This window comes from Saccopteryx bilineata, chromosome 11 (genome assembly GCF_036850765.1).
Source record: "Saccopteryx bilineata isolate mSacBil1 chromosome 11, mSacBil1_pri_phased_curated, whole genome shotgun sequence".
NCBI classification, from domain to species: Eukaryota; Metazoa; Chordata; class Mammalia; order Chiroptera; family Emballonuridae; genus Saccopteryx; species Saccopteryx bilineata.
Window position 1 is genome coordinate 62,866,419 of NC_089500.1, and position 12,786 is coordinate 62,879,204.

At 46.0% G+C, this 12,786-nt stretch overlaps 1 protein-coding gene across 2 annotated transcripts in view; it reads left to right on the plus strand.

Annotated features, from left to right (window-relative positions):
• Nucleotides 1-12,786, plus strand: part of RUVBL1 (RuvB like AAA ATPase 1) — a 52,983-nt gene that overhangs the window by 30,349 nt on the left and 9,848 nt on the right. For both annotated transcript variants that reach the window (XM_066247186.1, XM_066247185.1), the window contains exons 4-6: nt 4,959-5,110; nt 10,159-10,248; nt 11,017-11,166. In XM_066247186.1, the coding sequence (XP_066103283.1) occupies nt 4,959-5,110; nt 10,159-10,248; nt 11,017-11,166 (392 nt within the window). The remainder of the gene's footprint in view (nt 1-4,958; nt 5,111-10,158; nt 10,249-11,016; nt 11,167-12,786) is intronic.

Consider the following 12,786-nt stretch of genomic DNA (forward strand, 5'->3'; position numbering starts at 1 on the left):
GCTGAGCCAACTGGCCAGGGCCTGCAGATATTTTTTAAATTCATAAATATGCCTGAATGGGAAGTGGCACAGTGGATAGAGTGTCAGCCTGGTTTGCTGAGGAGCCAGGTTTGAAACCCTGAGGTTGCCAACTTGAGCACAAGATCATAGACTTGACCCCTGGCTGCCGGCTTGAGCCCAGAGGTCCCTGGCTTGAAGTGCAAGGTTGCTGGCTTGAGCAAGGGGTCTAGAGCCCCCCAGTCACTGCACATATGAGAAGCAATTGTTGAACAACTAAAGGTGCCACAACTGTGAGGTGATGCTTCTCATCTCTTTCTCTTCCTGTCTGTCCTTGTTTTTCTGTCTCTCGCTTAAAAATATTTTATAAATATTTCAGTTTGTAGCTCTGAAAAATAAGGACTTAAAACTCAATACAATTATCATACCTAGAAAAAATGAACAATAAATTCCTTAATACTGTCCCCGGGTTACAAACAAAATAGGCTCTCTGTAGGTTTGAAAATGTTTAAGTATTTATATGCACAGAAAGGTAAAAATAAATACTATGTTAAGACAAATATCTATGTTGCATTTAATAGGTAAATGTACCGTTTCCAACTTAAATACAAATTCAACTTAAGAACAAACCTACAGAACCTATCTCGTTTGTAGCCCGGGATTGCCTGGACCACCTGCGGGGCAGCTGTGTTAAGCTTGCTCACGAGTTTACCAGCTGCAAGCACTTTGCTTGATTAGTGCGTGAGGGCATGGCAGAGGCATGTGTGCATGGCCTGTATAAGTCCGTGGGTGCTTCCTCTGGGTGACGACTCTCCCAGATCGCTCTCTTGCCACCGTGGGGTGTGGTTTTCCCTGCTCCCTTGCCCTTACTGCAAATAGCAGATTTTCCTTTGTTTATTAGCTCTTTCCCTTTTGTTGTTTATTTGCTCAGCTGTCTTTCTGAGTCTCCAGTAAACGAGGATGGCCCGACACTTTCTGGCTCCGCAGTTGATTACTGTCTGCTCAAATCCAATGTGAACCTGCCTGGCCTCGACTGCCGGCATTACACCACCAAATATCTAGTTAATATTCAAATTTCTAGTTGTCTTATAACACAGTGTGTTTTTTATAGTGTTGTTTGAATTGGGATACAAATAAAGGTCTCCATGATAGATTGGTTGATATGTGTCTTAATACCTTTTTCATCTATGGGTTTCTCTTATATTTCTGTTTTTTCCTTTGGGCAAGATATAAATTAGATGGAGACTAGGATCATAGCCAGGGGCTGGCGGAAAGGGAAGGACGAGGTCAATGCCACATGGTAACTGGAAGGTGGAAAGGACAAAGCAGCACCATGTAAACCAGGGGTAGTCAACCTGGTCCCTCCGCCCGCTAGGGGGCGCTCCAGCTTTCATGGTGGGCGGTAGCGGAGCAACCAAAGTATAAATAAAAAGATAGATTTAACTATAGTAAGTTGTTTTATAAAGATTTATTCTGCCAAACTTAGCGAAAATCCAACATAAAGTACTTGGTAAGTAATTATTATTGTATGCTTTAACTTGCTGTAACTCTGCTTTATATTTTATAAAGTTACTTCCCTACTTTATAAATCACCATTATAAAGTAGGAACCGGTGGGCGGTTAGAGAATTTTATTACTAACAGAGATACAGCAGTGGGCGGTAGGTGTAAAAAGGTTGACTCTCCTTGGTGTAAAGGCTGTCAGTGAGCTGGGGTCCTGTGTGTGGATGGAAGAGACTGCAGGCCTGGGTCTGCCGCGAAGGAGGAAAGGGTTTTGTTTCACCTCTTGCAGCTGACATCCCAGCTATGAAATGGTGATAGAGTACTTACCCTGGCTAGGTTGAAATGAGATGTGATAGTACCTCCTGTTGTCCACAATTCAGGGTCAAATGAGGTAGTGACATGCGAGGCCTACACTGGGTGGGCTGCTCGAACAGGCGAAGAGGCCTGGGTGTATAGTTGTTCTTCTTGGTATGGTCTGCCAGTTTTCATTTTAAGGACCCCTTCTTTTTTTATTTTTAAATTTTTATTTATTTATTTATTACAGAGACAGTGAGTCAGAGAGAGGAATAGACAGGGACAGACAGACAGGAACGGAGAAGATGAGAAGCATTAATCATTAGTTTTTCGTTGCGTGTTGCAACACCTTAGTTGTTCATTGATTGCTTTCTCATATGTGCCTTGACCGCGGGCCTTCAGGAGACCGAGTAACCCCTTGCTCGAGCCAGCGACCTTGGGCTCAAGCTGGTGAGCTTTTTTGCTCAAACCAGATGAGCCCGCGCTCAAGCTGGCGACCTCGGGGTCTCGAACCTGGGTCCTCTGCAACCCAGTCCGACGCTGTATCCACTGCGCCACCGCCTGGTCAGGCTAAGGACCCCTTCTTTACACACCTTCTACTATATGCCCTTGCCTTTGAATTGATGGCAGGCACAACAACTTAGAATGGCTTTCTTGTTGATGTTTTTTAGAATCTTCTGAAAATAAATTTATCTGTTAACTTACCTGTGACATGGCTGTGGTTTCCGAGAAAGTCATTTGGATCCCTTAACCCAGTTTAACCCAGACTCTGGGAATTGGAAAGAGAGTTTGTGTGTGCGCATATACATGCACATGTGTCGCTGTCTGTATGTGTTTTTCAGAGAAGGGGTGTTCAGTGATGTATATTTGTTTTCCTGTTTTAAGAAAACCTTAATAGGCCCTGGCCGGTTGGCTCAGTGGTAGAGCGTTGTCCTGGTGTGTGGATGTCCTGGGTTTGATTCCCGGCCAGGGCACACAGGAAAAGCAACTATCTGCTTCTCCACCCCTCCCCCTCTCCCTTCTCTCTGTCTCTCTCTTCCCTTCCTGCAGCCAAGACTTCATTGGAGCAAGTTTGCCCTGGCACTGAGGATGGCTCCATGGCCTTGCCTCAGGCACTAGAACGGCTCTAGTTGTAACAGAGCAACACCCCAGATGGGTAGAGCATTGCACCCTAGTGGCCTTGCTTGGTGGATCCTGGTTGGGCACATGCAGGAGTCTCTGCTTCCCCTCTTCTTACTTAAGAAAAATACAAAAAAAAACCAAAAAAGAAAACCTTAATTTACTAATAATTAGCATTGCTTGATTAGAAAAATCCACGTTTTAAAATTTTAATGTAAATGTTATTGTGGCGTAATATATATATATATATATACACACACACACATATATATATATACACATACAGAAAAGAGTGTAAATCATAAGTAGATACCTAGGAGAGTTTTTGTAAAATCAACACATTCATGTAACCAGCACCCAGATCAGGAAACAGACCTTGTTAGAACTCAGAAGCTGCTTATGGTTCTTCTAGTCACTTCTCCCTGATCTCCTGAACCAATGGGCAGAGACATGCCATGCCCATGTTGACTTTGGAGGAAAAGGAGGTTTGAGCTAGGCTAGACCTGAACTTTGGTGCTGAGGTTAGGGGTATTGTGGAGATACGGACTGTTACGTCATGTGGCAACCTTCGAGATCTTGGGCTTTACATAGAAGGTGCTAAAGTTACCTTCAGGCAGATCTCTTGGGTATTGGATGTCTGCCTGATGACACCCTCTCAACCTTAAGTGACCTCCTTCCTTCATCCATTCCTCTGGGCCTGCAGCATGTTGACAGTTGAACAGAAGGGTAGTCAGGCCCACAAGCCCCTGTGGTCCCATGAGTGAGTGCCGAGTGGGAGGCGGAGCTGACTGGAGTCATCCAGATGGTGAGCTTTCTAGAGGGGCGGGTCTTGACCCGAGAGTCTGTAAGAAGGAGTTGGCAAAGCCAGAAAGGAAGGAAAGGTACTTCATTGTATAAAAAGGCACTGAGGTCATATTCTAAAAATTAATTTGGCAGCAATTCTTAGTTTGTTGTTTGACAACCAACATTTATTGAACAGCTAATGTGGGGGATGTTTAGAATGAGGAGGGACATTTGCCTTTGTATAAATCTAACAACTGTAAATGCTTCACTGTGGGGTAATTGCTTTGGAAATTATTTTTGTGACCTTGGAAAACTTGAAAATAGTGAGTGTCACTGGGTATTTCTTCTTGGGGTATGCAGTGAGGGTCAACTAGATGCCCAGAACACACAGCAGCATCAGGTATCATCTGCTGTTGGCATGGAGCTCTGACTAATATAGTTACCTTGCTCAGGCTTGATAGTGTTGGAAGGGGCGAAGCAAGGCACATGTAATTGCTACTCCCCTGGGATTTGGGTTCACTGGCTGGATCATAGACTAAAGCTAAGTTTTAATCCCTAGGAGGTATAGCAGATGTCTAAACAATTTCAAGAATTATAGCTTATCTTCTAGTTCTAGATTTGAATCTAGGAAGTCCTTTTGAAAAGCTGAAATAGAACTGTTTTTCTTGGCCCTGGCTGGTTGGCTCAGAGGTAGAGCATTGACCCAGCCTGTGGAAATTCCAGGTTTGATTTCTGGTCAGGGCACACAGGAGAGGCGACCATCTACTTCTCTACCACTGCCCCTCCCCCTTCTCTGTCTCCCTTCTCTCTCTCTCTCTCTCTCTCTCTCTCTCTCTCCCTCTCTCTCTCTCTCCTCCTCCTCCTCCTCCTCCTCCTCCTGCAGCCATGGCTTGATTGATTCGAACAGGTCAGCCCCGTGTGCTACAGATGGCTCCATGGAGCCTCTGTCTCAATAGCTAAAAATAGCTCCATTGTGAGCGGCCCCAGTTGGGAAACATGTGGGAGTCTGTCTCTCTATCTCCTCTCATCTCGCTTAAAAACAAAACAACACAAACAAACAAATAAAAACTGTTCTTCATTCTAAATAGCTTCGTCAGTTATTTTTGCGTTTGTAGTGCTCTTCTACCCGGGACGACAGCTTTGAATGTACATCGGTAAGGTTGACTTGTCAATTCTTGTGACATGGAAGTTTGTGGCAAAAAAGGCTGTTAAGGAGTAAGAAAATTCTGCTTCTGACCAGGGCTCTTTTGCCATCTCTTCCAGGATTGCGGATAAAGGAAACCAAGGAGGTTTATGAAGGTGAAGTCACAGAGCTAACTCCGTGTGAGACAGAGAACCCCATGGGGGGTTATGGTAAAACCATTAGCCATGTAATCATAGGACTCAAAACGGCCAAAGGCACCAAACAACTGAAAGTGAGTACATGTTTGTGGACTCTTCTCTTTCCTCAGAATCTCTTGGCACTGCGCGGCCTTGGGCAAGTGCTTCCAGCTGCATCCCACTTTGCTGTCTGTGCGCTGTGGGTGGTGGTCTCACACTGTCTTGGAGGGTGCTCTGTACTCAGTTGGACTCAGTAAAGATAGCTTTTTCTTTTTTGCTCTTAGGAAACTGTGCATGTTAACACGTGAGCTGTGTGGTTAGTCGAGTATACCTTCTTCTGTCCTGCATCCCATGTTATGACTGTTTGTCAGAGGCCCTCGGCGCTCTGAACCTGGGCATTAACTTTTCCATCTCAGTGCTCGTGCTGACTGAAAGCAGTGGCATTAAGTAATCTGGTAAGAGTTGCAGAATGGATGACAGATTGACTTACAAGGGACAAAATACAGACTCTTGACTGCAGCTCCTGTGTGTGTCAAGACATAGCGGCTAGTGGGAGTAACTTTAGTGGCTGGTCCTGCTTTGGTCAGGGCTGTGGGAGGCCTTGGAGGACCCTTCTCAGACCCTGTCCTGTCAGCCTGGAGGGGCCAGCAGCAGCTGCCTCTGAAAGGGAATCCTGGCTCTGCTGCTGATAGTGGTGTGGCCTTTGAGAAGGAACTTTTACTTAATCTCTCTTTTTTTTTTTTTTTTTTGTATTTTTCTGAAGCTGGAAACGGGGAGAGACAGTCAGACAGACTCCCGCATGCGCCCGACTGGGATCCACCCAGCACGCCCACAGGGGTGAAGCTCTGCCCACCAGGAGGCGATGCTCTGCCCCTCCGGGGCGTCGCTCTGTCGCTCTGACCAGAGCCACTCTAGCGCCTGGGGCAGAGGCCAAGGAGCCATCCCCAGCGCCCGGGCCATCTTTGCTCCAATGGAGCCTCCGCTGCAGGAGGGGAAGAGAGAGACAGAGAGGAAGGAGGGGGGGTGGAGAAGCAAATGGGCGCTTCTCCTATGTGCCCTGGCCGGGAATCGAACCCGGGTCCCCCGCACGCCAGGCCTACGCTCTACTGCTGAGCCAACCGGCCAGGGCCTAATCTCTTAAATATGAATAAAAATTGCATAAATCACAATTATTTTGTTTGTTTTATTATTTTTTTTTAAGGGGAGATAGTGAGACAGACACCCACATGCACCCCGACCAGGATCCACCTGGCAACCCCCATCTGAGGCTGATGCTCGAATCAGTAACTGAGTTATCCTCAGTGTCCAGGGCTGACCCTTGAACCAGTCAAGCTACTGGCTGCAAGAGGAGAAGAGAGAGAGAAGGGAGCGAGGAAGGGTGTAGGGAGAAAAGTAAAACAGCTGTGCTAGGCTTGCTTGCTTTGTACTTTGTGTGGTTAGTGCATGAGCACGTGGCAGAGCCGTGTGTGCACAGCCTGTGTGCGGCTACGGGCGGTTTGACTCAGGGCAGATGGCAGGGTGCCTGCCCGCCACTGTGAGGGCCCTTTTTGCTGTTCATTCTCCTGTTGCTCTGAGAAGTGCTTTTCCCCTGTTTGCTCATCCGCCATTGCGAGAAATGGCCCAACACTTTCTGGATCTGCAGTTTCTCTGCCGTCTGCCCAAATCCAGTGTGAACTTGCCTGGACTTGGCCACCAGCATTACAGAGGGGAAGAGAAGCAGATGGTTGCTTCTCATTTGTAAACTGACCGGGGACTGAACCAGGACATCCGCACACTGGGCCAACACTCTATCCACTGCGCCATCTGGCCAGGGCACTCACAGGGTTCTTTTAAGGACAAAAGTTGTAGCTTTGGATGTGGCACCAAATTACCTAAGAAGTGGTAACTGGGATGTTATTGCCAGAGCCTTCAGTTAGAGCAGGGGTCGGGAACCTATTGCTCGCGAGCCAGATGTGGCTCTTTTGATGGCTGCATCTGGCTCGCAGACAAATCTTTAATAAAAAAAATAATAACGTTGAAAATATAAAACATTCTCATGTATTACAATCCATTCATTTCCTACCGTTCATGTTCATGGTTGCAGGTGGCTGGAGCCAATCACAGCTGTCCTCTGGGACAACACCAAATTTTTATTGGATAATGCGTAATGTACACGGGTTGTTGTATGGCTCTCATGGAATTACATTTTAAAATATGTGACGTTCATGCGCTCTCAGCCAAAAAGGTCCCCAACCCCTGAATTAGAGAAACAGAGCAATCTAGGTTGTAGTCTCTGCTTTATTATTAATAATAAAATAACATCATCATAGCTCTTATTTAATGTATGTGCCAGGCCCTGGGCTAAGTGCTTCAACAAATATTTCATTTATTATCATTTATAACTTTGTGTGTGTAATTTCCCTCAGACAAAGGAACTGAGGCTTATAAAGAGGTTAAGCAGTTATCTTAGGATCATACAACTAGTTAAGTGGTAGAGTGCCCTCCAACTTGCTGTGTGACCTTTTGAAGTCAGTTACGTTCTCTGGGCTTCCATTTTTCCATCTGTAAACTGTGGTAGATTGATCACAATTTGCAGTATAATTTTTCCATCTTTGCTTCCCTCAGTGATTTTATAGTTCTTTGATTCTATGAGGTAGTTTCTTGGTTACTGTTTTATGGAGATCATAAAAATGTTTCTTGTTCAAAGGGCTGTTTTTCTTTTTTCTAACAAGGTTTCCATCTTAGGAGCATGCCTCAGCAAATATGCCTTTTAAACCTGCCCCTTATCTCCCCGTTCTGTATTAATTAGATTTCTTCATAGAATCTGCCGCTTTTCCAGTAATTACATCTTCAGTCAGTTCATTTGGGAAATTAACTGATATAAAAATGCTTGAAGCAAAAAAAAAGTGTATACTCTTCAATGTAGGATAAAATAGGATGTGCAGCTTAGATTTCAGCTACCCATAAGGCTGCTTTGCAGTTTCTTTAGGCAAAGAACATAAGGGCGAGATGAAGTTTTTCCTCCTGAACTGAGTACTTCTAGCTGCTTTGAGCATATGCACAAGATATTTGGTGTGAAGGAGAATGCCCTACTTGCATCAGCTCGAGTGCCTCCCTCGTCCCATGCCCTGTGTTAGACTTGCCAACCACTGTCCTCCTGCCCATGGCAGTGTCCAGCAGGCCGTAGGCCCCGGCCAGCCAGGGAGGCAGAGCTTTGTTTCTGTGGTTACTGTAAGGTATTTTCCCTGTTGAGGAAGAAAGAAGGGCGTAGCCATGAAGTGTGGACTAGCGCAAGCTTTATTTAGTAGAGCGCTTCCCGGACGATGTTCTCTGGTCCGCGAGACGGGGGGATTTTCCCGTGTGGGGGTGATTTATAGGGTCGTTAGTGTGGTCAAGTTGATATGACGTGGTGAAATTTCATTGGCTGGCAGCCATTCTTTTTCAAAGGGCTCCTGGGCAGTTTCTTTTGGCGGGCATGGGTGTGGGTGGTTCCAGCCAAAGTTCCCGGGCCTGGTTCCTCACGTGACCTTCCCCCATTGCCCACTGACCTCACAGTTACCATTTGCAACAACTTTACTGAGATGTAGTTTTAAATAAAACTCGTCCGTTTCAAGTGTACCACTCAAAGAATTTAGATCTGTTTATAGAGTTGTACAACCATCCTGTTTTAGAACACTTTTATCACCCCAAAAGAAACCTCATGCCTGATTACAATAGCTTCCCTTTCTCACCCATAACCCCTGGCAACCACTAATCTAATTTCTGTTTTGTATACTATTTGCCTTTTCTGAACATTTCCTACAAATGGAGCTATACAATGTGTTTTTTTGTGTCTGACTTTACCGAATACGGAGTTAATTTTGTTTTAAACAAAGCCCAAGTTCTTTCCACATTATAAAATAGTTTAACTGAGAAAAACTTGTTATTTCTAAATACTAACTCCCTTATAAAAGATGCTCTTCTTGAATATTAATCCCAAGGGTGGCTTGAATCTGGATGGCCTGGAGAAGAGCAGTAGTCTCTGAGACGGGCGACTTCCCTGGAGATGTAAGCAGCGGGCAAGTGGAGCAAACAAAAGGCTGGGAAGATCGTGGTGTAGGCTTCCCTTGGAATTTTACACAGCTGTGATCACATCTGGGTGCTGTTATTTAGATAAAGAAACATAGCTTTGTCTAAAGTTATAGGCCCATGAAATGCTAGCCACAGCGTAAGCAGGGTCTGGCTTTAGTTGCAGAAAGTTCTTTTGGGACCTAAGATGAGGAATGCGAAGGAGTGGAGCAGGGACAGCAGTCTCTACAGGGGTGTTGGAGTCTGTGGTGCCAGGGACAGTGTAGGCTAGTGGTCCCCAATCTTTTTTGGGCCACAGACTGGTTTAATGTCAGAAAATATTTTCAAGGACCGGCCTTTAGGGTGGGACGGATAAATGTATCGCATGACCGAGACAAGCATCAAGAGTGAGTCTTAGACGGATGTAACAGAGGGAATCTGGTCATTTTTTTAAAATAAAACGTCGTTCAGACTTAAACATAAATAAAACAGAAATAATGTAAGTTATTTATTCATTCTCTGCGGATCGGTACCAAATGGCCCACAGACCGATACCAGTCCATGGCCCGGGGGGTTGGGGACCACTGGTGTAGGCCGTCTAAAAGTAGTCAGGGCCATATTTGCCAGTGTACAACCTTAGGAGAAAAGGAGGCTAGATTCCTCCTGGGCCCTTCTCTGCCTGGCATGCAGGTGTGCTCACTGCCCTGCTTTCTCTAGGACACTCAGACCCCAAAGCCAGCCTCACACCTGCGCACACACACATGCACTCTCTCCATGCAGTCACTAGCTATCTCAAATCTCTTATGGAAAGATACTTTATAGTGTGTCAGAAATAAAGATATGTATTACAGTTCTCATTCAGGTTTGTTTGTTTTTTTCCTTTTAATTTTTTATTTTATTTATTCATTTTAGAGAGGAGAGAGAGAGAGGGAGAGAGACAGAGAGAGGAGAGAGAGACAGGGGAGAGGAGCTAGAAGCATCAACTCCCATATGTGCCTTGACCAGGCAAGCCCAGGGTTTCGAACCGGCGACCTCAGCATTTCCAGGTCCACGCTTTATCCACCGTGCCACCACAGGTCAGGCCGATTCAGGTTTTTTGTGTTTCTTTTATTTTAAGCTGGACCCCAGCATTTTTGAAAGTTTGCAGAAAGAGCGAGTGGAGGCTGGAGATGTGATTTACATTGAAGCCAACAGTGGAGCTGTGAAGGTAAGGTGTGGTCTGTTTGCCTTGGGGCAACCTAGGTGACCGGGAAGTTGCTTTCTTTGGGGGTGGGGGTGGGGGTGGGGGTGGGAGGAGTGTTGGGTGCCATGCTGACAGAAGGTCAGCAGTTGCCCCTTCATGTTATAAAGTTTGCTTTCCCTTTATCTTCATTCTAAAAAGTCTGTTAGAAAACTACTAAAACCTGTTTAGAGGGGGGTGTACCGGGTGAGAAAGCAGAACTGTAGTCATTTTTAAATTGAAATGTGCAGTGTATTTAATCTTCTCTTATCTCTTCAGTATTTTCTTCTCAAGATATATGCGTGTGGAAAGGAATGTTGCATTAGTTGGCATTCTTTTTATATCTGATTTTCAGTGTCCTGCACAGTGTTCCTCACTGTTTAATGGATGAGCATAATACTTCATATCATATAATAAATCACCCACCTACAAAAGAGTCTGAACAGTTCCCTCCACCTCTAGTTAATCTACTGTATTCGCCCTTTGTCGGGAATTGCATACGGTTAAAAGGGAGGAGGAAAAGTATACTTGGAGAAAGTATCGCGTGTTTCGGGTGTTTTTCAGCTGGGTGTGGAGCCCAGTGATGAGCAGATAGCTCCTTCTCTCGGTAGCAGAGGGGAGGGGCATATCTGGAGTTACCCGGTCGGTGGTCAGGCCCATCCTCAGGAACTGAGACTTGATCTCGCTTAGCAGTGTGCCACTTGCGGACTTGGCAGTTAAAACTTGCTGGGCCCTCAGGTTTCTTTCCTTTTGCAGAGGCAGGGCAGGTGTGATACTTATGCCACAGAATTCGACCTTGAAGCTGAAGAGTATGTCCCCTTGCCAAAGGGGGATGTGCACAAGAAGAAAGAAATCATCCAGGATGTGACCTTGCATGACCTGGATGTGGCCAATGCCCGGCCCCAGGTAACGGCCTTTGTCTAGGTGACCTAGCTCGGAAACTCTGGGAGGGAATTGTCAGTCTAGCTGCCCTTTCTTAGGGCAGTGGGTCCTTTTCTGTCAGGAATGTTTAGCAATTAACAGCGACAGGAGCTACAAGGGACTCCTTTGTTCCAATTCAGTAGCTCTAGTCAAAGCTGTGTTCATGTGCCTTGTTCCTTGTCCCAGCCAGGCCTCTGGCCCTGAGCTAGGCAGTAGGCAGTGTCTGTGGCTTCCCGCCAGCAGCCAGCAGCCAGCAGCCAGCAGCCAGCAGCCAGCAGCCAGCAGCCAGCAGCGGCTCACACCTGGGATTCTCTGCATGTACACGGTGGAAGAGCAGGCGTGTTCAGCAAGCCTGACAAAGCTCTGTCTTTCCTCCTGCTTAGCAGAATCTCCAGTTTTGTATCTTTGAGTGGGAACTGTTTGTGGGGCTCATGCTGAGTAGAAGATGCATGTTTTGTGAGAAAATATAGTGTGACTTTATGACACCTCTGGGAAATGTGTGATTTTAAAAACCCAGCTCTTCCTTGCTGGTAGCCTTTTTTTTAAACAGAGAGTCAGAGAGAGGGACAGACAGACAGGAATGGAGAGAGATGAGATGCATCAATCATTAGTTTTTTGTCGCGACACCTTAGTTCATTGATTGCTTTCTCATATGTGCCTTGACCGTGGACCTCCAGCAGACCGAGTAACCCCTTGCTCGAGCCAGCGACCTTGGGTCCAAGCTGGTGAGCTTTGCTCAAACCAGATGAGCCCTCGTTCAAGCTGGCGACCTCGGGGTCTTGAACATGGGTCCTCCACATCCCAGTTCGACCACTCTATTCATTGCACCACCGCCTGGTCAGGCTGCTAGTAGCCTTTGACTTTAGTTTCTTTTTCATCCTAAGAGGGGCCATCTGTCTCTTCACTAGCAGGGACTAGGCTTTCTGATTTGAAATTGTATTCTTGGGTATTTTGTCCTTTGGAGCCTTGGCTAAGATATTGCTGAAGAATCATCTTGGACCAATAGATTCCCTTGGCTTGTGGAATGGCTGTCCCCACATCAACCTTATGGGAGCCTTGGACTCGAAAAGAGGCTGGGCTGAGCCTTGGAATTAAGGGATTGTGTTGCTCTGACACTAATGAGCTAAGCTAATGAGTCACTTTGGGTCTCCAGGTTTTCTGTGACTTGGGGCTCTTTGATTTTGAGTTTCCTCCTCTGTGTAAAGGATATAATATATATTTTCTGCCTTCAGGGCTGTCCTGATGATCAGACGTTATTAGTCCTCAGGAAACATTTGCTACCTTTTACAGTTGAACATTTAGTGAACACCTGTATGTCCCAGGGTCTGGTAACCAACAGGTGGTCATGAATTGCTGGGAAAATAACAAAATAGCAGCTTCCTCTTTCTGACTGCACTCCAATGAGCTGGCCGGGAGTGTGCAGTCAGGGTAAGCCTATTAGGAGTCAGTTATTATTGTAGGGGTGGGCTCATGAAATTGAATAGCTCCAGGTCAGTACTAGGTCAGTGCGACTGTGTCGCTGAGTCTCATGAGCATGGGATCATGATTAGGTATATCCCTGTACCTGCTTGGACAGTCACTTTGTCCCCAAGGGAGCTGGGGCAT